The sequence below is a fragment of the Heloderma suspectum genome, chromosome 4 (genome assembly GCF_057233095.1).
Source record: "Heloderma suspectum isolate Gila_16-S chromosome 4, 16-S_ref, whole genome shotgun sequence".
NCBI lineage: Eukaryota > Metazoa > Chordata > Lepidosauria > Squamata > Helodermatidae > Heloderma > Heloderma suspectum.
Window position 1 is genome coordinate 214872721 of NC_139461.1, and position 27589 is coordinate 214900309.

The 27589-nt window shown below is 42.2% G+C and overlaps 1 protein-coding gene across 1 annotated transcript; it reads left to right on the forward strand.

Moving 5' to 3' along the window:
• The first annotated feature begins 204 nt into the window (after nucleotides 1–204).
• Nucleotides 205–26553, forward strand: ZRANB2 (zinc finger RANBP2-type containing 2). Its single transcript, XM_084852231.1, has 10 exons — nucleotides 205–357; nucleotides 1647–1699; nucleotides 2233–2341; nucleotides 3478–3560; nucleotides 4929–5005; nucleotides 6235–6372; nucleotides 12556–12731; nucleotides 18166–18246; nucleotides 23838–23999; nucleotides 24474–26553. The coding sequence occupies exons 1-10, from the start codon at nucleotides 302–304 to the stop codon at nucleotides 24535–24537; spliced, it is 999 nt and encodes a 332-aa protein (XP_084708357.1). The 5' UTR covers nucleotides 205–301; the 3' UTR covers nucleotides 24538–26553.
• Nucleotides 26554–27589: the final 1036 nt, after the last annotated feature.

Consider the following 27589-nt stretch of genomic DNA (forward strand, 5'->3'; position numbering starts at 1 on the left):
TTTTAGGGTCGTCTAATTGAACGCCTGAGAGATATCTTTCCGCCTCTCTTCGCAAACGTGCTGGCGCGCAAAGCCTCGCCACTACGCGAAGCCGCGGTGCGGGAGGGCTTTCGGAAGGAGGAGCGAGAGAGGTCGGGAGGCAGGCGCGTTGGGACAGGCGGTCCCGAGGGCAGACCCGTCGCCCGCAGGACCCTTGAGGTCCCCGCTCCGCGCAGCCGAGGCCGAGCTCCCAGCGCTGCTGGCACGACCGCCGCGCGAGCTGAGGAGGCAGGCCGGGCCGTGGCCGTTCGCAGCCGCCGGGATGTCGACGAAGAATTTCCGTGTCAGCGACGGGGACTGGATCTGCCCGGACAAGAAGTGAGTGGCGAGCGAGGGGCTGGGCTGGGGCCTGGGAGGCCCCGGAGTCGTGGGGAGGCCTGGGCCTGCGTTATGGCGGGCGGGGCGGCTGGTCGGTGCGCGGGCGGCTCCTTGGGGCAGGCGTGCCGGGGGAAGGGGAGGCGTTGGGCGGCATCTTTTCTTCTTCCCCTCTCCTGTTCTTTGGGCGCGGTGGAACCGCTTCTCCATGCCTTCGTCGCCCTTTCCCTCTTTTTACGGGTTTTTGGTGTGTGTGTGTGTGTGGGGGGGCTCGCTCAGGGAGTGGAGCGGACAAGCGTCTGACCGCATTCGGGACGGCCGCCCTCGCCTTCCCGCCCTCCATCCTTTCAAATGGCCGGCACAGTAGTCCGGGCTGCTGCTCGGGAGTCGCCGCGTTGACATCGCCGCGGAAAGATGGCGGGTTTTTCTCCTGGCGGGGCCGTGAACGAGGCGCGGCGCGATTCCGTGCAGGGCTAGTGCAGCTGAGTTCAGTGGGGCCTTCAAGTGTGCGTGGGAATGCAGCTTCACGGTGGACGCCTCTTCGTTAATGTGCAAAGGTTTTGAAAACGCTGCAGTAAGCCAAGGGGCAGAGGTGGGCAACTTGTAGCCCCCCCTGTTTGTTTTTGCCTATAACTCCCATCAGACCTAGTCAGCATAGCTAATGGTGAGGAATGATGGGAGTTGTAGGCCAAAACATCTGGGGGGCCACAAGTTGCCAACCCATGCCTTAGAGCTTTTATGTAATGAGTTACTTAAATTCCCTGTCACAGTAGCGCAGTCTCCCTTTCAGTAACGGTATTTATTCTAAAGTGCTTAGGCATAAAGTTACACAGTAGTTTTAAAATTTCCAGAAAGATAGTAACTTGAAGTGTTCTTTTCCGTTTGTGTGAAGATATACACCAGAAGATGATGTGAGTGACAGTTGCACACTGAATGTTAATCTAGATTTGTGATTAGAAGTTTTGCTTCAAAGAAAGTTACTTGTGCAAAGTTACTTGTGCAATGGGACTTCCTTCTCTTTTCCGCTGCGTACCCCCCAAATCTGTTCCGGAGGACACACCAACCCTGTGGAGCAGATTTGGGTGGCCCACAGGGGATGCAGATGGGAGGGGAAATTTGGTTTCCCTTCTGCTGATGGAATAGGACCATTGGATCCAACCCTTAGACTGCGATCTTAAGTATACCAACTGGGAAGAAGTGCTATCAAGCTCAGAATTCATAGTTAACATGTTTACGATCAGGCTTACAAGAAAAACAAAAGGTTCTTCAAATCATGTTTCCTTTGTTTGCAGGTGTGGAAATGTTAACTTTGCTAGAAGAACCAGCTGCAACAGATGTGGTCGAGGTAACTATCTGAATTAAGCTTTTTTTGAGAGGGAAGGATTGCTCTCTCCCCTGTTTTGCAATCCTATGCCGGGGGGGGGGGGGGAATGGATTGTTTGGTTTCTGGAATCCGAGGTCAGAAACAGGGCTCCAACCTTGGAGCCAAGGAACCGCACTCCCTTCCCCCGTCCCCTCAGAACCAGCGCAGTTCCCTCTGTGCCGGCTGTGTCTCCACATTCAGAAACGGAGCGCAGAGACCAGGAAAAGAGGGTGGGGAGGAGACTGAAAGCTGCTTTATGCAGCTTCCTATCAGGTCTCAAGGCTCCTTCCTTCACCCTCCCTGAAGCTGCGTCTAGATGGGTGAAATCACTTGTCTAGCCAAAATGCAGGGCAGCTGGAGCACAGAGAAGAGGATCCCCTCCATGCTCCAGCTGCCATGCATAGGATAGTTGGCAGCCTTCAATTTCAGAGACTAGAGACTATCCTAATAGGACTGCGCCCTAAATAAATGCATAAGAAATTGTTTGAATCTTGTTTTTTGTTGACTATTTCCAGAAAAAACCACAGAGGCCAAGATGATGAAAGCTGGAGGGACTGAAATAGGGAAGACGCTTGCTGAAAAGAGCCGTGGTCTGTTCAGTGCTAATGACTGGCAGTGTAAAACGTATGTTGATCCTGAAGTTACAGCATATTTCTAGTTTCTATTTAAACATTTTATTGTATGTCATTTTTTTAGCTGACTCTTCTGCCTTTATTATCCAGATATGTGATTCCCTTACTTCATGCAGTCCAATCCTATGTATGTTTACTCAGAAGTAAGTCCCACTGTTTTCAGAGAGGCATACATAGGTTGGTGTGCATAGAATTGCAACCTTAACCTTCTGCTGCTGCAATAATATCTAGGACTGTAGGTTTTAATTGATTTCATTGAATAGAACATCAACTTGGTTGGTTGATTTGAATCTGTGGACTGCAAATTACTGTATTGAGTTGCTAATATTGTAATAACAAATGACATATTAAACTTAGCTAGAATACTAATTATCTGAATTTCTTGTTAGCACCGCTGCTCTTTAATTCCCAAGAACTTTTTGCGATTCATATTGGGGAAATAATTGCAACTTCGTTCCTGTATAGCTTGAGAGGACACAGCTGTGTGATACCTACTGGAGAGCATTTGTCTGAATGTTTTGAATACATAGCTTTTACTTCCACTACAATTAAGTTATGACTAAATTGAAGTAGATTTTACTGGCATGAGACAATTGATATCTATTAAGTTTGTTTTCTTTCCCTGTTACTTTCACTGACATCACATGGGAATTGTGTAATCACACTGAAATCCGTGTGTGGGAGAAGAATGCTTCCCTCCCTCTGTAGCTTACAGACTTGCAAAAAGAAATTGAGTGGATTGACTGCTGGCTCAAAATATGGGGGTTTGTTTGCTTTTCTGTAGTTGTACTTTGCTCAGCTTTAGTCCCAGTCATAGCTGCGAGGAAAGTAAGGTGACTGCTTATGTTGTCCAGCTCTTACATTGCACAAAATGAGTCCCCACAAGTATTCCTGCTGTAAAGGAGATCAGTGTTGTCAGTTAAATATATTTTGCTTAAATTGTTTAAATATCAGTGTCTGTTGTATGTGTATATAGTATGTTAGAAATACACAAATGAATTCTTGTGAGTCTTGCAACTAAAAACTGATTTTAGAGCTTCTAGTTTTTAAAGTATTGCTTAATTTCTTAATTTTTGAACAATTATAATTTTCTATATTTAAACTATCAACTTTTTGTTCTCTCCAAAGTTGTGGCAACGTTAATTGGGCCAGGAGATCAGAATGCAATATGTGCAACACTCCAAAGTATGCCAAACTTGAGGAAAGAACAGGTAATAGTCTTCAGATTCTCTAAAAGCATGATTTTAAAGATACACTGTATGCAACCATGTTTCCTCCAAATGTGAGCTTTGCAATAAAGCCATGTAGAAGTTCTAAATCAGGGTTTTGGACTCTTTGTCCTGGGACCCAAAGATTCTACTCATTTCCATTTCTTCAGTTTTGCTTTTGCTTCAACTACTTCATGGGTTGTGGCAATTGGGAGTCAGGTTTCTGAGGGTCTCCGGTCAGCCTTGGCACTAAGGAGGTATCCTAGAACTGGAAAGGAAACTCCATGCTGCTGAAAGGCCCTAGAACAGCTGGATGAGCCATGTTGGTGGAATACAGATCCCACTTCAGGAGCTAGGGAGATCTTTGGGGCATCTTACTTCAGGCAGGAAACAGGTGCTGCTGCGAAACAATGCGGGAAGAAACTTGTCCTTATAGTCTACTCCCTTTAATAAGTAGAAACGTTTACTCATATGATCTTGGTATTATAAGCCAATTTTGATTATATTTACTAGTAGCACTTGTCAACAAATCCACTTGTCACACATGCATGGAAAGGGCCGCTTCCCCTCTGGCAAATGGGCCAGCACTCCACTGCATACACATAAGCTCTTCCATGGCTATGTAGATCCTGCCCTTGTTGGGTTCTATTGCAAAAAAAAAAAAAAAGAGCTGGAGAAGAAAAGACGGGAAGACTAAATTAACTGTAAAACTGCACTAGTCTACATAAGAGCTTTGCTTCAATGCAAAATGCTGGGATCGCAGATGTTGCATCCAGCACCTGGAGTTTGATGGGTATTGCTCATGCGTTGTATAAACACTGCCTAAGATATCCTTAACACTCATACTTGTGACTGCACTGAACAACAGGTAGATAGGGTGAGAGGGGAGTAGCCTTCCAAACTTATCTCTAGAACTCTTCCTTCCAATCTATCTGGGCTCACAGAAGGTGGGTCTCTTCCCCTTCCCCCTCAGCTTCCCATGCCGCAAACCACCCCATTCAGCAGGATCCTTAAACCTCAAGATAGTCTTTTGGGGGACCTTCCAGGGAGAGCAGGGGGTGGAAAAGTTGCCTACCCAGCCTTTTCTGTATTCAGATCTCAATTCAATCCATTGCCTGCATAATTCTACTGAATTCAAGCCCCAATTTCAGCCTGAAATTTAACAGATATCTTTATCTGCGCGGTTAAACTAATAAACAGTTACATGAACAGTTACAGCATGTATATCTCCTTTCAGTTAGTTACAAACTTTATAAATATTTATTGACTTCCATGTTTAAAAGCTTTTGCTACTAGTGTTAATAATAGTGTTCTGTCAATTTAGAATTTTAGAGTTTACCTTTTGAGATTTTTGGGAACTTCTCCTTGCAGGATATGGTGGGGGCTTTAATGAAAGAGAGAATGTTGAGTATATAGAACGTGAAGAGTCTGATGGTGAATATGATGAGGTAGGTGGCCGTACCTTATGAACAGATAACTGTCAAAGTTCTACACTGATGGAGAAACTTAGTATAGTAGTTAACTTGGTCCTAGTTGCATAATAGTAGTTCTGTAAATTTGAGTTATATATTTTGTTTTCCTTTAAGTAGAATTTTTTGGCTTAGGGAAGGCAAATTGCTATTTGTCTTTAATTGTAATTAATGCAAATGGGGGAGGGGGGATTCAGTTGTAGGATTCCAGGCTGCTTACTTCCACCTAAAAAACTAGCTTTCCTATCTTTATAGTTTGGTAGCTCCCAAGCTTTGTAACAGTCCTTGTAGAGGTTGTTACCAGATACACAATTCCAGAGGTGGAACCCCCTCTTTTACAGTATAGTAAACATTTAGGGAAGCTGCATTGTAATCTTTCCATAATTTACATACATGCATTCAGCAATGGTTCCATAAGTTACCGAGAACCAAGCCACACACTGCATTCTGACACCCATTTTCCTTTTTCTTTTCTTTTTTGTTTATGCATTTGATCTGGTCACCTGAGCAGTGTAATGTGTGAGCCAGGAAGTCACTGTAGAAATTGCTGCCTTTGCAAACTGTGTTTTTCCAGACCACTTATATGAGTTGGAAATAAAAAATGTGACAAAACATTACATGTGAATTTACTCTGAAGTCCTTTTATTCGAAATACATGCTAAAATATGTGTAACATACAGCAAGAACATATTTGGTGCAAAGTAAATGTTTACTTTAGAGCGTCCTTCATTGGAACTTGAGCCAGTATCCAGGAATCAGTTATAAGCACATAAAGGTGAACTGTATATTTTGCAGTCCTTGTTTTTTTTCATTTGCAGTGGTTTTCAGTACCAAAGAGAATCACTTTTTAAATTCAGTAGTAGCTAGTCTTGCAGCAGTGAGAACAGATGCTGCAGAAGCAACAACCGAAGCTCAAGTGATTGCCTTCCATATATGCATATCACTACTTTAGATCCTGACCTGGACTGCTAAACTTTGTAATCCATATGATATATATTGCTTTATGTAATCTATCTTTAAATGTAGTTCTGAATAAATAACTGTGTAGCCATTAATTTTTTCTAAAGTAGTAATGGAAAAAAGACTACAGTACACTTAATGCAAGGATATTCAGTTAAATCTGCGGCTGTGTTTGTATTAGCTGTGTGTACATAACACAGACTTCCAACACTCTATGCCCTTATGGAATGCAATGCCTCCTTGTTTAGTTTGGCCGCAAAAAGAAAAAATACAGAGGGAAGCCTGTTGGTCCTGCATCTATCTTAAAGGAAGTTGAAGATAAGGAATCTGAAGGGGAAGAAGAGGAGGATGAGGATGGAGATCTGTCTAAGTATAAGTTGGATGAGGTAAAACCTTAATCTTTGTTACTGCATGCTTATCTAAATCATATGACTACAGTATTGTATGAGCTTTATTGCAGCATGTCTTTGTTCACCACACACGGACTTCCTTATATGCATGTGTAACAACCAATGTGTACCTGAGGGGGCTTGTAATTTTTTTATTCCATTTATGAATTGCCCTCTAGTCAGAGTTCTCACACATAATAAACACAAACAGTAAAACCAGTTGCATCACTTAAAGCCAAAAGAATGTAAAGACAGCAACAGCAAAAAATTTAAAGCAGACGATAAATATGAAAGCAACTAAGAAATCTGAGCAGCTAAAAGTACAGAGAATAGTTCTCAAAAGCAGCTTTAAATACATCATTAAATGTAAAGCAATTTCATTTTTAGATTCTACTGGTTTTAAAGGCCTGAGACAATAAAAGGGTCTTTACCAGCCACTGGATGCCAACTGGGTGGGCATCAGGTGGACCTCTTTAGGGAGGATATTCCACAATTTGGGGGCCACCACAGAAAAGGCCTGTTCATGAGTTGCCACCTGCCAAATTGCTGTGTGTGAGTTCAGTCAGAGCACTGCCTCAGATTATGATCTTGGGGCACAGGCAGGAACATATGGGAAGAGGCAGTCCTTCATATACTGTGGCCCCAAGCTTTGTAGGTAAAGGCCAACACTTCTAATTCTACTAAGAAACAAACTGGAAGCTAGTGAAGGTGATACAATACTGATGTAATATGGTCATAATACCTAGTTCCAGTCGAATACCCTAACCACCATATTTTGTAGTAGCCGAAATTTCTGTATGGTCTTCAAGGGTAACCCCACATACACTGCATTTCAGTAATCTAACTGAGAGGTTACCAGGATATGGATCACCGAAACTAGGCTTTTAAATATAGTTCTAAATAAAATAACTACATTTAACCATTTGTGCACTACACTCTTGCCAAAGTGAGAAATAACTAGTTCTAAATGGGGACACTAGCTTAAACACTTGTTCAGACTTCAGAAACATAGACTTTATTTTTATAGATTACAGAAGAGAAAAATGGCTTGGTTAGTATATTCACCCTGCCACCCAGAACATGGACCAGTATAGTAGTTCTTGATAGGCTTAACTAGAGGATGAAGGCAGAGATTGGGGAAGTTGATGCTTGCCGAATAAGAATGGTAGGTGGTGGTATAGAAATGGCAGAGCAGGGGTTTAGAAGGATGTGTGACCAAGAAAGCTCGAGTCCTGATGACAAGGTGGATGGAAATGGATAGGGTTTTTTGTTTATTCGTTCAGTCGCTTCCGACTCTTCGTGACTTCATGGACCAGCCCATGCCAGAGCTTCCTGTCGGCCGTCGCCACCCCCAGCTCCCCCAAGGTCGAGCCCGTCACCTCCAGAATATCATCCATCCATCTTGCCCTTGGTCGGCCCCTCTTCCTTTGGCCTTCCACTTTCCCTAGCATCAGCATCTTCTCCAGGGTATCCTGTCTTCACATTATGTGGCCAAAGTACTTCAGTTTTGCCTTTAATATCATTCCCTCAGGTGAGCAGTCTGGCTTTATTTCCTGGAGTATGGACTGGTTTGATCTTCTGGCAGTCCAAGGCACTCTCAGAATTTTCCTCCAACACCACAGTTCAAAAGCATTTATCTTCCTTCACTCAGCCTTCTTTATGGTCCAGCTCTCGCAGCCATAGGTTACTACGGGGAATACCATTGTTAGGGGAAAAGAAATAAAGCAGGAGCAGCTATAATTACCTGACTTCAAAAAAGGGGAGTCCAGAAGAAGGGGTACCCTGATTGATTGCCAAAGGTTAGGAAAATGCTGTGGGTGCAGACTACCCTTCAATTTCTCAGCTTTAGTTCCAATTCAAAAATGGGGCAATAGCAACCTAAGCACCCTTGAGTACTAAATTATCAATAAATATCCCAAAGAATGGCTTTGAATTATCCAATGTTGAACTCTTGAAAACTTAGTTTCACAGCAATAATGGGGAGACCGAATGGAAGCTAAGCTGTTATTAGCTTCCCTGGAGTCACCACAATTTGTTTAAAATTAGCTTTGCGTGGAGAGCCTTGCCAACGGGGATTCTCCTTAAAGCTTCCAATAGAATTCAAAGGTTGTGCATTCAGCTCAGGATGTTTTGGTAGGTGCTTCCCAATACTTTAAACTCACTTTAAACCATCTCTCTTGGACTCAGAGCTGGCAACTCACACAGAGGTTACATAGCACTTCTGTGGCCTTGTAGGTCAAACTGCATTCCTGCATGTATAGAACCCACCTTTGGGACTGTCAGGGTTCCCCTTATGAGCTGGACCTCCTGAGCAACTCCTTAAGGATTTCTTGCCTCCTTAAGAGCCCCACCTTCCTTCTTTTACCTTCCCCTTTCCAATAATGTGGGGTGATTGACAATCTAGAAACAGGGTTTAACCACAACAGTTCATTGGTAAATTAAAGCGAACAAATCACAACTAAAGGTATTTGCACAATAGAGCTGAGTGATACAAAAGGCAGTAAAAGAAAAAAGTTGCAAAATGCAAGTTAATTTACCCTAGTTGCACTTAGACTTTTCCAGGCTGCCTCTTCCTGCTCCCCCTTCAGGCTCTGGTCTCCTGGACTCTGCTTTCACTCACTGGCTTTCTCGCTTTCTTCCTCCCCCCTCAAAACCGAAAGTACTGTTTCAGACCTGAAGAAATGAAACTTAACTGGGGAAATGAAACTGAAACTTAGTTGGGGAAATGAAACAACTACTCTCAGAGATACCCCCTCCCAACAAAAAAACTCCAGGCCTCTAAGCCTTACCTTTTTCCTTGCTTCTGTAGGCCTCAAACCTTCACAGGGACTCAATAAGTACTCTACCAGGATTGGTAAATCACTCTGGGAGGGTGTATTTATTTTATTTCTATCCCGCCTTTCCAACAAATGGTACTCAAGATGGCTAACAATAAAATCCAGATTAAAAACAATTTTAATTAAAACATAATATATGAACAAATAAATGTAAAACACAATAGCAAAAGAAATAAGAAGCACCAACCAATTTTTTTTTTTAAAAAAACCTTTCAGCAGAAGGCCATCTTACATGCCAAGGGCCTGCCTGAATAAAAATATCTTTACCTGCCAGTAGGAGAACAACAGAAAGCCAACCTAGCCTCCCTTGGCAGGAAGTTTCAGAGCCTGGGACTGATTAATGAGAAAGCCCTCTCTACCATCCCCACCAGTTGTGCCTCTGATGGCAGTGGTACTGAGGGAAGTGCCTCCCCAAAAGATCTTAAATCCTAGGCAGGGTCATATGGGAGAAGGTGGTCTTTGTGATCACAAGCCATATAGGGCTTTATAGGTCATAACCAGCACTTTGAATTGTGTCTGGAAACAATGTTAGCTGTTGTAACAAGGGAGTCATGTGCTCCCTGTAACTGGCCCTAGTCAACAGTCTGGACACAACATTATGGACCAGCTGAATTTTCCAAACACTTTTTAAAGACAGCCCCACACAGAGCATGTTACACTAGTTTAAACAGGATGTAAGTAAGGCAAGTAAGTAAGGATGTAAGTAAGGTAAGACTATGACCAGATCAGACGTCTCTAGGAATCGGTGCAATTGGCGCACTCCTGGCCACCGCCAAAACCTGAGCATACAGGTTCAGGGCTAAATCCAGGACTAAGCAGAAACCGTGAGCCTGAATTTTCAGCACAGACTGGATCCCTGTTAGCTGCCTTTCAGCTAACCAGGAGCACCTCTGTCTTGTTTGGATTAAGTTTCAATGTGTTCGCCCTCATCCAGTCAGTCCACTACTGACCTCAGACACTGATTTCAATTTAAAACCCCTTTCTTGGATTTAAATGAAAGTGAAAGATGGAGTTGAGCATCATCAGTATACTGGTGGCACTGAACCTCAAAACTCCAGACTACTTCTTCAAGGGGTTTCATGTATATGTTCAGTTGCATGGGGAACAAGATAGAACCCTGAGGGACACCACAGGCCAATGATGACAACATCAAACAAATCCCCCAGAACTACCTTCTGAAATCACCCCTCCCAAAAAAGACCAGAGCCACTACATAACAGTGCCTCCAAGTCCCATCTCAGAATGATGCCTCAGAAGGATTCCTTGGTTGATGGTATTGAAAGCCACCAAGATGTCCAATAGAACCAACAGGAACATGCTCCCTTTCTCCAGTTCCCGGCATAGATTGCCACCAAAGCAGCTTCTTTTCCATAACCAGGCCTGAAGCCAGATTGAAATGGACCTAACTAATCCACCTCATCCAGAAACCCCTAGAATTGTGAAGCTGCCACACATTCCAGCACCCTGCCCAAGAATGGAATATTAAACGACAAGACAGAAATTATCCTGTACAGTGACATTCAGGGAGGTTTTTTTAAAAACAACAACAACAACAACGTCTTACCACCACCTCTTCTGGGCAAGGCAGAATCACATCTTGCCATGAAGAAGCATTCACTGCTATCCTTACCCACTTGACAAGTCCTAACCTAGCTGCTTTTATAAGCTAGGAAGGGCAAAGATCTACCCCACAAGTGGTAGCCCACACTTTTCTAAGGATTCTGTCCACAACCTTGGGCTGTACAGATTGAAAAGTATCCATTATAACCTGTCAGCTGTCAAAGTTACATCCACTGAACCTGTACCAACTATGGCATCAAAGTTGGCATAGTTATGGTCGATTTTATCTGCAAATTGTCATGCAACTTGGTTACAACAGACTAACGAGTGGTCCAAATTTTCTTCTTGTGGGCTGGAGCATAACACCTTTGACCACCTGAAAAAATTCTTTTGGGCGACTGCAGTGGTGGTGGAGAAGAAGGTGTACAAGGTAAACAGATCTCTCAGGGCCAATGCAGTGATACATTGATTCAGTAGGAAAGTGCAAGCAGAAAACTTTGGCCCTAGAAACGTGGGATTGGCACTAGAGTAGAACAGAGAATTGTGCTAGCAAAGAGTCACGAGGAATTATACTAAAGCCAGTCAGATCCCAGGTTATTCTCAGAGCAGCACATGGGATGGCCAGCAGCGACTGCCCAAACTCCAAGGCCATTAGTGTTTGAAACAAAGGGATCAAAGAGCTCAGCGCCTCAGATGCTGGACAAAGGAAACTAATTTGATTTTGGAAACTCAATAAAAGACTCAGATTCCTTATTTCTTGATTGATTTACATCCAGATAGCTATACAGAGTATCGTCGGGCAATATTCAAAACAAAACGTTTGTGTTAAGGTCAAGGGCGCTCAGGTAGTATTTGATCTTGCTGACTTGCCTGGAAGGTGACAGTGCTTTAGTATTGGGCCATCTTTCCTTCCAGAGCTATTGATTTGAGTTGAAAAAGGTGACATTGCCATTTAGTGGGTGGTGTCATGGCAATCAGCCAGGCATTTGCATGTTTTCCAAGATCACAGGGAGCAACCCTCTTAAATCCAGGCAAGGAGGAACCTCGTATAATCTATGGCTCCTATGCATCTGCAGGAGTTCCGGAGCTGTAACAACATTCTTGACAGCTTTTCAGGCTATGCCTTCCATGTCAGAGAGCCAGTAAGTCTGAGGCTCCTCTGTAGCAGCTTAATTTTAACATTTGTTGTTGTAAAGTCTAAAAGACCGCTAATAATGAGCAAGGTGGGAATCCAGCAGAACTTTCATCCTTTTACTTGGTGCCTCCTGCTTGTGCTATATACCAAACAAGACTTGGTTTTCCCTCAATAACCCAGGGTTTTGTATACCATGAATTGCTCTGAAGAGGAAACCAAGTCCATCTTAGAAATATACAAATTGGTTGGCATTCAATAAAATCTTAAGAGGAAGAAGTGTGCATCTCTGTGGATAAAACAAATTTGCAGCAGCAAAACGGTATTCTGTTAAAGTTGGCCCCTTTTGGCCAACACCTCACCACCAAAATTTGACAACAAACAGCTTTTTTGCCACAGCCCCCTGGCTTCTGTGGGGGGTGGGAAATTGGCTCCTGGAACTCCAGAAATTGTCTACCCCTGCCCTAGACAGTTAGTGAATCAGGCTGCATATGTAGTAACTTAAATGTGCTTTATTGTTTGTATCTGTGTTAAAAGATTTGGGGGGCCTGCCCTTAGGGTTTGAGACAGGGCAACGATACATATATAAATGAAATGATATTCTTAAGATTTCTGCCTAATGAGCATAATCACTGATTATATTTTTTTCAGGATGAAGATGAAGACGATGCTGATCTCTCCAAATATAATCTTGATGGTAGTGAGGAAGAAGATTCTGCCAAGAAAAAGAAAGCTACAACTAGCCGCAGCCGTTCCAAGTCTCGATCTTCTCATTCACGATCTTCATCTCGCTCATCCTCCCATTCAAGCTCAAGGTCTAGGTCCAGGTAAACGGGTACAGGTCAAGGGTAACGCCAGACAAAATGTCAGTATCTAACTTACTTTATTTACATCTTTTGTGATTGATTTTTTATTTTTTTATTTTTATTTTTTGCAGTTTTGAGTTAATCTAATAAATCTTACATATCCAGTCTGCACAGGTAAATAGCACTTTAGCTGAAAAACTGCAGGTGTTCACTATACAGTTTAGGGTACATGTTAATTTAATAGCAGTGTAAGTGAAATGTTTGGCTCTGGATGTAAATATTTCTTAATGGCGACGTAAATTGTAGCTTATGAACTATATAACATTAAGCACTTTAGAATAGCACTGTGCTGAATTTTTTGATCTGTTTATTGTTGTGCGAGAGGGGTGAAAAGAAATTGCACCCGAAAATTGTGGGAAGGGGTGAGAATTTTGGAGAAATTTTTCCATGTGCAGTGCTTACCTTATTGTAAGGAGGTGACAGAATGGGGGGTGGGGTGCTCTTTTATCATTTCCCCATTCTGTCCTTTCAGCCTCCCCAGTTGCTTGGGCTTCTTGGAAAGTCCCCTAGAGGACTTAGGAGGACTTCTTCCATTGGGGAAGAATTTTTAGTTTTGCTTTGTTATTAAAAGTCATTTTAACAAGAGGAAGAATTATCTAGATTATCTAGACCCATTTCAGTCAGGCTTCAGGCCTGGGCATGGGACAGAAACGGCCTTGGTCGCCTTGGTGGATGATATGAGGAGGGCTCTGGATAGGGGTGAATGCTCCTTCCTTGTTCTCCTCGACCTCTCAGCGGCTTTTGATACCGTTGACCACGGTATCCTCCTGGACCGCCTGGAGGGGTTGGGCATTGGAAACACTGTATTGCGGTGGTTCCGGTCCTTCCTCTCCGGCAGGTACCAGAGGGTAGCACTGGGAGAGGAGGTTTCGGACCCATGGCCACTTACTTGTGGGGTGCCACAGGGTTCCATCCTCTCCCCGATGCTATTTAACATCTATGTGAAGCCACTGGGGGCTATCATCAGGAGGTTTGGGGTGCGGTGTCATCAATATGCGGATGACACGCAGCTCTACCTCTGGTTCAAATCTTCACCAAGGTTGGCTGTAGAATCCCTGTCCAAATGTCTGGAGACGGTGAGTGGCTGGATGGGGAGGAATAAGCTGAAGCTCAACCCTGACAAGACCAAGGTACTTTTGGTGGGAGACAAGAGGAGGCTAGGGGATGTTGACCTGGTGTTGAATGGGGTACAGCTACCCTTGAAAGACCAGGTCTGCAGCCTGGGGGTCATTTTGGACTCCCAGCTGTCCATGGAGGCTCAGGTGTCAGCTGTGAGCCGGACAGCGCTGTATCAACTCCATCTGATACGGCGGCTGCGCCCCTTCCTTCCCGACCAGCTGCTCCCATCGGTAGTACATGCCCTGGTCTCCTCTCGTTTAGACTACTGTAATGCGCTCTACGTGGGGTTACCCTTGAAGACGGTTCGGAAGCTGCAGCTGGTACAGAACGCGGCGGCTCGCCTGATTACAGGCAGCTGCCGGCGAGATCACATCACTCCAGTGCTGAAGGAGTTGCACTGGTTACCAGTTGTTTTCCGGGCCAAATTCAAGGTGTTGGTTTTGACCTTTAAAACCCTATATGGTTCTGGCCCAGCCTATCTTAAGGAGCGCCTCCAGCAACACCAGACAGGCCGCTTAACAAGATCAGCCTCGGATGGCCTTCTCTCTGTCCCATCAGCCAGGACAGCTAGACTGGTGGGGACGAGGGAGAGGGCCTTCTCTGTGGTGGCCCCCACTCTGTGGAACTCCCTCCCTAGGGAACTCCGTCATGCCCCCTCTTTAATGAGCTTCCGTCGTGCATTAAAAACGTGGTTGTTCAGGCAGGCATTTGGGGTGGGTTAGGGTATTTTAAAAAAAAAAATTTATGGTAAAATTTTATTGTTTTAAATTGTTTATGGTGGGCTGTACATCGCCCAGAGTGGCTGGGTGACCAGTCAGATGGGCGATTAATAAATTTAATAAATAAAATAAATAAATAAATAAGAAGAAGAACAACTCCTCGATCAGCTTTCAGGAGTCAGCAGACAGCTGCATTGGAAAGCCCCAAGGCAGGAATTCCTGACTAAGTCTTCTAGAGGGCTTTCCAAGAAGCTCAAGCAGTTGGAGAGGCTGCGGGGACAGAAGGGGGGGGGGGGTTAAAAGAAAGAGCACACACAAACGCTTCAGCCACCTCCTTACAGTAAGGTAAGCACTGAAGCCCTGTACCCTGAGAAATTTCTCTGAAATTCTCAACTTCCTCATGAAAAAGGCAGAAAAACGACTGCCTCTTTTGCAGGGAAACAAGGTTGGGAAAGGGCAGGTGGGCTTTCAGAACAGCACTATTTTAGAATACATCTTTGTCCATGGATTGGTGAGAGTGAAGTACTAATCAAAGCACTTTAAGGCCAGCTCATTCTGCTAGAAAACATTTTATAACTAAACTTTCCTTAGGAGGGGCTGGAACCTGGAAAGGGAAGGAGAGAGAACTTGTAGTTCATTTATATTTCTAAACACAGGGTTTCTATATACAGAAAATCCCTTTTGCTGGTCAAGTTCTTGACCTAATATTTTTATGCCTTTTTATTTTTTGCCTCATCAGAAGTCCTAGTATCTCCTCCATTTTGTACCAGTTTGCATGGTGTATCATTTGCAGGGAGTGCTGTACAAAAACTGGTGAACACTGCTGTTCTTTCATGATTTATACCTGCCTTTAAAGCAAAACTGAATTGGATAGCAATTGACACTTCACTTAACAAAGGCTTTATTTATTTCAGTTTTCTATACTCTTCATGTATCCACATAGTACATAGAAGAATATTATTGAAAGAAAACAGAATTCTACATATTGGGTTGGATCCAGACATGTCCTTCCATGAACAGGGCTGTTTCCATTCATGGGAAGGGAATGATCCAGCAGATGCTCCTATAAGAGGAAGCGGGGGGGAGTTTTGCTTATCCCCCCATTACCACCCCCCACAGTGTTCCAGAGGGTCCCCCATTCCTTCAGAGCCTCTTTTCAGAGGGCTGCAAAAGGAAGGAGGAATTGGTAAAAATTGTTTTTCCCTGCCCCCCCTCCCATTTCTGCCAGTGGAAGCATATGTATGGATCCAACCCATTAAAAATAAAGTTGTTTCATTAAAATATTTCCATTGATCAGTTGAAGCTTTGGAGAAATGTTCAATTACTTTTGAATTTCATGATGTTTCTATACCTTTTGGTGCTAACCCACAAATGCAATTTTGGACAGAATGTTAAATGTGTTTCGTAATACATAAGAATTTGTTCTCAAAGAACTTAATAGGAAATAAATAATCCCCTGCAAAATATAAATGCTTCCCAAGTAGAGATGAAATTCTGGGATTACTTTGTTCATTAATGTGTGACAGTGTTATGGGAATACTTTTTCAAAATTGGGAAACAATGTGAAAAATTCAGAGGCCTCCATGAGTAGTTTCTGCATGCTTACCAGGTTTCATGGCACATCATTTCCTCACACTTCCTGCCACAGCCACTTGTATTACCTTGAAAAGAAAGCTGTTCCAAAAAGGTGTTGTGCCCTTCTAAGTAGTATCTGCATATTGCTGCTGTTGAGAGTGGAAAATGGGAAAGATTAGCATAATAAAAGTGCATAGAAGTGCGATTGGGAAATCTAGGGTCTCATAAACAAGGTACCTGAAAAATAATCTCAATATACTTTTAAAAACTATGCTGTGCTTGAAAATATGGTAAAACAGTTTATGGGCAGAATCCAATGCTGCCCTTGCACATGCAGCCAACCTGCCAGTTCTGTTCCACAAGTGGCTCAAACAGCTTGCAGAATAGTGATTTAGTGCTTCTGGGACAGCCCGAAATGAGCAGAGACATTTGTTTCTGGAAGGGGGCAGTACAGCGGAGCTCATATATGCTCTGCCAACCTGTCCCCTTCCAGAAATGAGCATTTCTGCTTGTTTAGGGCTTGCCCCAGAAGCACTGAACCATCATTCTGCAAGTGATAGGGGCTACTTGCATAATGGAATTGGCAGGGGCAGCTGCATGTGGAGCAGAATCAGCAGCCAGCTCCCCTAGCGGATGGGCAGCATTGGATTCTGCCCTATATCTTTAATTGCCAGTGTTGCAAAAATATTTTTCTGAAAAGATAATCCATAAATCTTGAAAATAAGTTCAGGAACTCTGAGGACCAGGAGAAAAGAGAAGTTAATTACCATTATCTTGAGTTCTCAGCTATGATTAATACAGTTTTAGTAATGGTATTTTGATGTCTGAAAAGGCACTTGGGCTGCAATCCTTACGAAGGAATAAGTCCCACTGAATGTAATGGTACTTACTTCTGAGTAGCCATGTATAGGATTACACTGCTAAGTCTTTACTAAGGAGCTAAAACCATTTATTTTTGAAAAATGTCTTTAAAATAGTTGTCAGGTGTTGATTGGTATGTCTAAATCATGGCTCTTTAAAGCTTGCTTTCAAAAGTGCCTGGCACATATTGTTTGAAGCACAAAAGATAACATTTGAAATTGCTTTCTTATCTTTTATGTGACTTAAGTTATCTGTTTTCCACTTTTGAACTGTATAGTTCTTACCAACGTAAAGTTCAAAATAAAGTGTTTGTAATGTTTGTGTGTGTCTTCTAAACTTAACTTAAAATATTAAGAACATTAAGATCAATAATATACAAGACAGCACAGTTTAATCTGTAATGTTACAAAAAAAACCCTCTGTTGGCCAGAATTCAAAGACTTCTGAGTGCCGGATTCAGCAGGGGCTTTCTGCACGTGACCAGCCCTGTTCAGCACACGGCCTGGTCAGCATCACTGGCGGCCGCAATGTAGCGCTTCCAGAGTAAGCCCCCAAACGAGTGGAAACGCTCATTTCTGGAAAGGGCGTGACCTGCCCCTTCCAGAAATGAGCATTTTCACTTGTTTGGGGGCTTGGCCCCAGAAGCACTTCATCACAGCTGCCAGCGGTAGAAGCCGTGTGCTCACTGGAGCTGGCGGCGTGTAGAAGGCCAGCTGTTGGATCCCTGTTGGATCGTGGCCCGAGAGCCCCAAATTCTGTAAGTCCAAAATGGCCTTTCTCTAATGGCAGTCTTTCTCTAATGGCAGGTTCTCACACTACACAACAAACTGCTTTTGAAGTTGAAGGATGTTTCAAAGCCAGCTTGTGACAAGATAGTGGGCTTAAATATTCAAATGAAAAAAGTTAAATTCAAATAGTCTAGCATGTGCCACTCCTTTGAGCTCAGACAGCTCTTTGGGTCTTAACTATCAATTCTTTGAAATGTTCTACCCAATTCTTTGTGCTGTAGTAAATGAGATAAAATTATTTAACATCAAATACAAATTAGACTAAAAAGTGGATGTTATCTGATTCTTGTCTTTCTATTCTCCCCCCCCCCCCCATTCTTCATGTTGTTTCAGGTCAAGAAGTTCTTCCACTTCAAGGTCAAGATCTCATTCCACTTCCAGAGAACGTTCTAGATCTCGTGGGTCGAAATCAAGGTGAATGAGGTAGCAACCTCTCTGCTTGTCAGAGAGAGACTAAAAGGCCACCGGAAACTACTATTTTATTATAAACAGTAGCAAATAAAATGAAATATTATTAAATAAAATTATCATAAAAAGTTCTCCATTATTGTAAAAGGCTGTAAAAACAAATGTGCCTTCTCTTCCATTTAGAGGGTGTCATCCGTGCTGCGCAAGCCACAGCCTTTGTAGAGGCACCCTCACATGGCTGGTGTACCCAAGGCTGAACTTGGATATTCGGTCTTGAAGTGGAAGTGGCTAACCCCACAGTACTCTTGCTTGTTTGACTTTCAACCCCCCCCCCCCACAATAATGCATAGTATGCTGTATTGTTCAATTTTATTATCGTACCTAACTTCTTCTCTCCAAGTAAAAAAAAGTTAGAAAAGTATTGCACTGGGAACCTGCCATGTCTTATCCAAAGAAAGGCTGTGGGAATATATTTGTAGCTAAAGCAATTGGCCATGATACAGGGCAGGTATACTTAAAGACTTTCTCATAAGGCTCAACAGTGCTCTATTATTCTTTTGCCCACCAAGCAGAACAGATGAGCGTGTTGAGAATTTGGAGTTCTGGAGCTCACAGAACTCACCTAAACAGAATGGAAGAGCTGACTTGGAGTATGGAAAGTGTTCCCTTCATGGATCACTGCCTTATTGTGGCGAAGGGGCTTGCGTAACTCAGTGAAGCCATAAGCTATGCCATGCAGGGCCACCCAAGACAGACAGGTCATGGCAGAGAGTTCTGACAAAATGTGGTCCACTGGAGAAGGAAATGGCAACCCACTCCAGTATTCTTGCCAAGAAAACCCCGTGGAACATATCACAAAGCTAAAAGATATGATGCCGGAAGATGAGCTCCTCAGGTCGGAAGGTGTCCAATATACTACTGCGGAAGAGTAGAGGGAATTTCAGAGTAGCGCCAGAAAGAGTGAAGCGGCTGGGCCAAACCCGAAAGGACACTCAGCTGTGGATGTGTCTGGTGGTGAAAAGAAAATCCGATGCTGTAAAGAACAATATTGTTTAGGAACCTGGAATGTCAGATCAGTGAATCAAGGTAAGCTGGAGGTGGTCAAACATGAGATGGCAAGATTGAACATCGACATCTTGGGAATCAGCAAACTAAAATGGACAAGCGTGGGCTAATTTAATTCAGGTGACCGTTACATCTACTACTGTGGGCAAGAATCCCTTAGAAGAAATGGAGTAGCACTCATAGTCAACAAAAGGGTGGGAAAAGCAGTACTGGGGTACAATCTCAAAAACGATAGAATGATCTCAGTAGGAATCCAAGGCAAACCATTCAACATCACAGTTATTCAAGTCTATGCCCCAACCACTGAGGCCGAAGAAGCTGAAGTTGATAGGTTCTATGAAGATCTACAACACCTTCTAGAACTAACACCAAAAAAAGATGTCCTCTTCATCATAGGGGATTGGAATGCTAAAGTAGGAAGTCAAGAAATCACCGGGATTACAGGCAAGCATGGCCTTGGTGTACAAAATGAAGCAGGACAAAGGCTAATAGAGTTTTGCCAAGAGAACACGCTGATCATAGCAAACACGCTTTTCCAAGAGCACAAGAGGCAACATGGACGTCACCAGATGGTCAATATCGAAATCAGATTGATTATATCCTTTGCAGCCAAAGACGGAGAAGCTCCATACAGTCAGTAAAAACAACATCTGGAGCTGACTGTGGCTCAGATCATGAGCTGCTTCTTGCAAAATTTTGGCTTAAATTGAAGAATGTAGGGAAAACCACTAAACCATTCAGGTATGACCTAAATCATAGCCCTTATGAATATACAGTGGAGGTGAGGAATAGATTTAAGGGATTAGACCTGATAGAGTGCCTGAGGAACTATGGACGGAGTTCCGTAACATTGTTCAGGAGGCAGCAACTCAATCCATCCCAAAGAAAAAGAAATGCAAGAAAGCCAAGTGGCTGTCTGATGAGGCTTTACAAGTAGCTGAGGAAAGAAGGGAAGCGAAAAGGAAGGGAGAAAGGGGAAGATATAGCCAACTGAATGCAGAGTTCTAGAGAATAGCAAGGAGAGACAAGAAGGCCTTCTTAAATGAACAATGCAAAGAAATCGAGGAAAACAATAGAATGGGGAAGACTAGAGATCTCTTCCAGAAAATGGGAGATCTCAAGGGAACGTTTTGTGCAAAGATGGGCATGATAAAGGACAAAGAAGGCAGGGACCTAACAGAAGCAGATGAGATTAAGAAGAGGTGGAAAGAATACACAGAAGAACTGTACAGGAAAGATCTGAATGTCCCTGATAGCCATGATAGTGCGGTCACTGAACTTGAGCCAGACATCCTAGAGAGTGAAGTCAAGCAGGCCTTAGGAAGCATTACTAACAACAAAGCTAGCGGAGATGACAGTATTCCAGCTGAGCTATTTAAGATCCTCAAAGATGATGCTGTTAAAGTGCTGCACTCAATATGCCAACAAATGTGGAACACTCAACAGTGGCCACAAGACTGGAAAAGGTCCGTTTATATTTCAGTTCCAAAGAAGGGCAATGCCAAAGAGTGTTCAAACTACCGTACAATTGCGCTCATTTCACATGCCAGCAAGGTGATGCTCAAAATCCTACAAGCTAGGCTTCAGCAGTATGTGAACCGAGAACTACCGGAAGTACAAGCTGGGTTTCAAAGAGGCAGAGGAACTAGAGATCAAATCGCCAACCTTCGCTGGATCATGGAGAAAGCAAGAGAATTCCAGAAAAACGTCTTATTTCTGCTTCATTGATTACGCTAAAGCCTTTGATTGTGTGGATCACAACAAACTGGCAGATTCTTAAAGAGATGGGAGTACCAGACCACCTTACCTGTCTCCTGAGAAACCTGTACGAGGGTCAAGAAGCAACAGTATGAACCAGACATGGAACAACCGATTGGTTCCAAATTGGGAAAGGAGTACGACAGGGCTGTATATTGTCACCCTGCTTATTTAACTTATATGCAGACTACATCATGAGAAACGCCGGGTTGGATGAATCACAGGTTGGAATTAAAATTCCCAGGAGAATTATCAACAACCTCAGATACGCAGACGATACCACCCTAATGGCAGAAAGCAAAGAGGATCTAAAGAGCCTCTTGTGGAGGGTGAAAGTGGAGAGTGCAAAAGCTGGTTTGAAACTCAACATTAAAAAAAACGAAGATCATGGCATCTGGCCCCATCACTTCCTGGCATATGGAAGGGGAAGAAATGGAAGCAGTGACAGATTTTACTTTCTTGGCTCCAAGATCACTGCAGACGGTGACTGTAGCCATGAAATTAAAAGACGCTTGCTCCTTGGGAGGAAAGCTATGGCAAACCTAGACAGCATAGTAAGAAGCAGAGACATCACCTTGCTGACAAAGGTCCGTCTAATCAAAGCTATGGTTTTCCCAGTAGCAACGTATGGCTGTGAGAGCTGGACTATAAGGAAGGCTGAGCGCCGAAGAATTGATGCTTTCAAACTGTGGTGCTGGAGAAGACTCTTACGAGTCCCCTGGACTGCAAGGAGGTCAAATCAGTCAATCCTAAAGGAAATCAACCCTGACTGCTCATTGGAAGGACAGATGCTGAAACTCAAATATTTTGGCCACCTAATGTGAAGAGAACTCACTGGAAAAGACCTGATGCTGGGAAAGATTGAAGGCAAAAGGAGAAGGGGACGGCAGAGGATGAGATGGCTAGATAGCATCACGGATGCAATGAATATGAACTTGAGCACACTCCGGAACAGAGCGGAGGAAGGCCTGGCGTGCTATGGTCCATGGGATCACGAAGAGTCAGACACGACTTAACGACCGAATAACAACATGGAAAGTGTGCACAGATCTCTCATGCTCCAGAGTCTCCTGGTGTTTTGCCTGTTTATGTGTCCATATGCAGGCATCTGCTGTATGGCACAAGAACAACAGTGATACCTTTAAATCTAAAATTGTTTGGTATATGCCATTCCTTCATTTGAGGTAGGAGAGAGCATTTAGCAGGGAAGAACTAATTTTTTCTGCTGTGGTGCTTGGAACTTCATTGTGTTTTGCATATTAATCTTTGTGAGCCGCTCAAGCCTTTTCGACTGAAGACTGGGGTAAAAATCCTGTACTTAAATAATATTATTGTAGCACACAGGGTGCTGCAGTGATACTCTTTGCATTTTAGTATCACATCTACAGCTTGGTAAAATTAATCCTTATGTTACTAGTGCATAATCATTATCCCCTACTGCACTAAGGTCAAAAGGTTGCCTTTGTAGTGACATTCTCCGCAGAATTATTTGAAGAGTAGTGCTACAATCCAGTCCATGTAAGGTCTGGAGTAAGGTCCTTTACATTCAGTGAGACTGACTTCTGAATTTTGCATATGATCAAGAAATATGTACTTTAAAACTTGAGGGGGTTTTACCAATAAAAAGACTTAACCTGGTAAATTAAAGTTAGAGCTGGCAGACAGAGAGCAAGTCTTTGTCTGGAAGCAGCATTATTGTTCTTTGTGTGATTCCACAAAAAATCCAGTTTAGTGTAGAGGCTCGAAGTCCTGGACCCCTGGTAGCAAAGTAATCATTGTTGCCCTATATATGCATGGTAATTACGGCTTTGACTCAGTTTTTCTGTTTTAGTTTTGTGTTGATCTAATTAATTCCTGTAACTGAGTACACATTATATAATTTTTATCACCTTCTGTAAAATGGAGAGTTGAGCCAAAGCCCCGGTCCTGCACATGAATTGGGACGCAGAAGCTGTTGGCCTACTATTTGGAAAGAGGCAAGGGAAAGTTCGCACTGTTATGAACACTAACAGTTGCCTAACTGGATCAGACAAAGGTCCACCTAGTCAGTATTTGGCTTCCAATAGCAGCCAGCCAGAAAATGAAGGTCTTTCTCCTGTTGTGTTTTCCTCTGAAAAACTGTTACTCATGTAGGTGAGTTGATCTGAAATGTTCTTGCTTTATCTGCTTTTAGGCTTACAACTATTCAGGATGAAATAGTTTTCAGATCTTTAATGTGATAAATGGTATGGCTTCTCTCTGGTCCTTATCCAGAGGAAATTTGCTTAAATTTGCATATTCACATCTCTTGTCTACATATTAGCAATCCCTTGTATCTGTAAATTATTATTGCAATCAGGTGTTCTAATGCCTTTACCATATCCTTGTGTTCAGAGATCTGTCGTGAGACAATACTTAAAACCATTTTTAAGCTGATTCCCCACTGTTTTTCTTAATAGGAAAGTGAATTACACATTTTAATCTCTGAATTTAGTCTTCCATAGCTTGCTGTTGCTGAGAAGCAACAGTTATATTAAGCAACCATAAGGGTTTCTATATTATGTGGTCGGTTCTGGTAAATGGATGACTTGATTTGGATGCAGTCCATATTGAGGAACACTAAAGTTGTTGAATTCTAAATCCTTATTAGCACAGCACTTAAGTATTTATCCATTAATCTGATTGCATTTTATGGGTCTATGTTAGCAGTGAGTTCTTGGAGTTTATATGTATTATAGATTGTTGTGCTTTTATTATTTACACTAGGATTAAGTCTTACTTATTTCTTAATAAAGATCCAGCTCCAGGTCTGTCAGGGGTTCTTCAACCCCAAGAAAAAGATCTTACTCAAGCTCTCATTCGTCATCTTCCCCCGAGAGAAGCAGGAAGAGAAGCCGATCTAGATCTTCATCTGGTGATCGCAAAAAAAGGCGAACGAGATCACGGTCACCTGAAAGGTTTGGGTTTTGTAGAATAAAAATGGTTGTTCTTTAAATGTTGACTGAAAGGTCTAGAAAAAGACCTGAATGTCTAAAATATTGTGTGTGTTTGAACATAGCAGTTTTTATTTTTGTAGATTTTATCCTGCCTTGCTCAGTCTTCTTCTAAAACATACACTCAGAAGCTTTGAGTTATTCCTAATACATTTACTTAATCACACACAAAAACTAATGAGAAAAGTTGTTCTAAGTCCTGAAACACTCATGATACAGTTAGTTCTAGAAATTTGCACATGAAAGTATTCTTAACTAAAGTTCTATATTATGTGAACTGTTTTATACAGTTATGATACAGAGATGAAGTCCAGTAATTACATTCACATCTGCCCCATCTGTTTTATTTTCCCTTTATTTTTTCACCCCTGAGACAATCATAATAATTAAAACTTACTTGTTTGCATGCTTTCTCCCATTTTTTTTTTTATCTTACAGACACCGCAGGTCATCATCTGGATCTTCTCATTCTGGATCCCGTACAAGTTCTAAAAAGAAATAATATATTAAAACTCAAAACTCACAAATATAGTCCAGTGCATGAGACATTTTGAAGAAGTTGGTGTCTTACTTGGTCAGAAGTGCTAAATCCTGCTAGTAGAGGTGCATGTTTAATGGAAAACTGCAGCTATTTTAATTCATGAAACAGAATGTAATGAAATATTTTAAGCCATAAATTGAGCCCAGAAAGGTGAGTAGTATGACTTTTTCTTTCAAAATGTTTTGCCTGGCCCCCCCCCTTTTCTCTTCTCTTTTTTCCACTGGGTTTTACATTTTAAATTGGAAGGCTCTCATCTGTGAATTTTTGTGTAAGAACATCATATGTTATGGTGCCATCCTGATTTGTCATTTAGTCTTCACATCTACTAGTTGTAGAACTGTCCAGGGGTTGGTATGATTGATGTTAATGTACACTCTGGTTCTTAAACTGGTCTAGTTAACTTTTCTCCCCTTATCCCTGCAAGAACAAATAAACGAGTCAGTTTGTAGTATGTAGTTATAATATGTCTCAGTTGCAAAGCAAGGGGTACTCAGGGGGATAGCCATTTTCCACTGCTAGATAATGTGATTTCTAACTGAGAAGAAGCCTCACTTTTTACCCAAGTGAGAGGTAGTTCCCTGTGTAACCAAGTTTTCAGTGGATATGTAAGCCACCTTACATTGCTTCTTGCCTATTTGGCAAAGGAAAAATGTTCTGTACAATTTTCTCCTGAGTGTTGTTGCATCTATGAGTACTCCCTTGTGGCATGTAACTTCCCAGGTGTTTAGTTTAAGCTTCGTAAGTGCTTGGCTCTTGATAGCCACATCCTAGCTGATTAATAGCTGTGGTGCTGCTGCAAACAAAATATAAAGTTCACAATCCAAAGGAATATATGTAGGGTTCCATGCCCACCATTGCTTTTCAGACAAGTCTTTGTCTCTGCCCTTTGTTCCTCCCTCCCACAAAAGCTGCTTCTGTAGTATACTGAGTATTTCAGTGTGGTGCAAGCAGCTTCAGTCAGTATCGAAAATCATTCACCCTCTTCTCCCCCTCCCCCCGCCAATGTACGTATGGAAGCTTTGGATCCCACTGAACGCTTTGGAGTTAGTGTGTAGTTATCAAGCTACATTAAATAAAGCATTAAGACCCAAACCTTTCAGAATTTCTGTAAACTTTTACAAAGTAGAGGGAATGTAATATTGAAATCTGTTTCTGTGAGCCAATAAACAAAACTGAATTTAGACTGGTAAAGCTGTATTTCAGGTTTATAACTCTTACAGAAAATAGCATATCTATTCTAAAGTACTTCATACCACAAATCATTTCATTTGGACTAACGTAAATTTATGGCTTAAAATGCTTCATGAAATTTGTTTTACTAGCCAGTATTTGTTAAATACTGACCATTCTTAAGCTCTGTTTGCTTGAGAGAAATATGTGTCCTCTTCAGTGACATCCCAAGGTAAGTATGTTAAGAGAGATTAATGCTTCTAGGAAAGAAGCAGTATGTTTTCAGTTACTTGTATACTGGAACATCTGCTTTGTAAAGTAAACTGCACAATGACAAACGGAGAAGAACTTGTCTTTATTTCTTTCCTTTTTTGAACATCTTATATTTCTTTTGGATGGATCAAAGACAAAGCAAAATGTTTTTGCTATAGAAATACTTTGGATAAATTTTGCAGAAAAAATGCCTTGCAAATCCTGTATTGCTTTCTCTTAGGTATCTTTTTTTCGCTAAACGTAGCATAGATTGCACAAAAACAAATATTCTCTTGTAACCGTGCCTCTGACTTCTTGAAAGTCTGTCTAAAATTGTGAAAATCAAATTTGCTAGATGCTACATGTTAACATTAGTTATTCTTGTGCTTTGTATTCCTAAATATTGTATCTAAAAAGTTTTTAAACTTGACAGATGATAAGCTAGAATGACTAAGGGAAAATTATGGGTTTCATTTGGCTTGGATTAAAATGTACTGGTTTGTTCTATGAAGATACAATTCTGTAGACATATGTAAATAAAGCATGTCAATCAAAGAGTGTGTATTTCCTTGTGTCTTAAATAATACCTGCCTAAATAATTTTCAAAATATTGACCCTTTTGAAGAGTTATCTCTCTCTATATTCCTATGGGTGACTTGAAGTAATTTGGATTTTAGACCCAAAGTAGCTCCAGACATATTCTGATTTATGCCTTTCGATATGTAAACATGTTTAACTTACATTAATTATTATTAGACTTCCAGAACTGCACTTAAACATAATAAATGTTTGGGTGTTCTCCATATGCAATTTCTGAAGTGTTTAAAAATCTGAAGATGAAATAGAATAGTCGTCATTTTTCAAGGAGCATAAAATGGAAACTCAGATGACTAAAGAATAAATTGAAATAAAATTTAAGGGGTTCGATCTGCCTTTCCATGAACAGAAGGGCTCCTATTCCTAGAAGAACCTGAGAGTCTCCTGCTGAAAGGAGGGGGTAGGTGATTTTTCAGATTGCTCCCTTCTCCCTGCATCCTCCAGTTCCACGTCCAATGCTGTTCTAGAGGGTCCCTTGACCCTATGAAGCAGCTTATGGTAGAGGGGGTACTGGTAGCTGAAAGGGAACTGACAAAAATTACCTCTCCCCTTCCTGTGGGTGTTCCTTCCATGGGTAGTCTAGATCCAACCTGAGCTAGACTTAAATGCTTTCTACATAAGGGAATAAAATAACTGCCCTGAGGGAAAGTTGGGCGTTTTTGTTTGTTAAGCCCTTTTAGATAGAGATGGTGACTTGCCAAGGCTGCCCTGTGCTTCCATGGCCAGGTGTGAATTGGCACCTTCTGCTCCCTTGGTTTAGATCATACCTCCCTTCAGTTGATTTACTCGCTAATTTTCAATGTAATAATGCTGCTGTTTATTTATTTGAAAGCAAAGTACATCTATCAAAACTAAATGTCTTCAAGTGATGGCAACATAGAGGTAGCATACAGGTTGGAGCAATGATCAGTCTAGTTCATTTGTCCTTTTGGATTGTCTCCCAGCTCAAATCCAGCACTCAATTGCATGCAGATGCCTTATACTCCATTACTTG

Bases quoted from the DNA above. Each gene is read 5' to 3' on its own strand.
- ZRANB2 (XM_084852231.1), top strand. From the start codon at position 302: ATGTCGACGAAGAATTTCCGTGTCAGCGACGGGGACTGGATCTGCCCG. The intron at 5,006-6,234 runs GTAGGTGGCCGT...CTCCTTGTTTAG, and splicing joins CTGATGGTGAATATGATGAG to TTTGGCCGCAAAAAGAAAAA. The intron at 18,247-23,837 runs GTGAATGAGGTA...TTCTTAATAAAG, and splicing joins TCTCGTGGGTCGAAATCAAG to ATCCAGCTCCAGGTCTGTCA.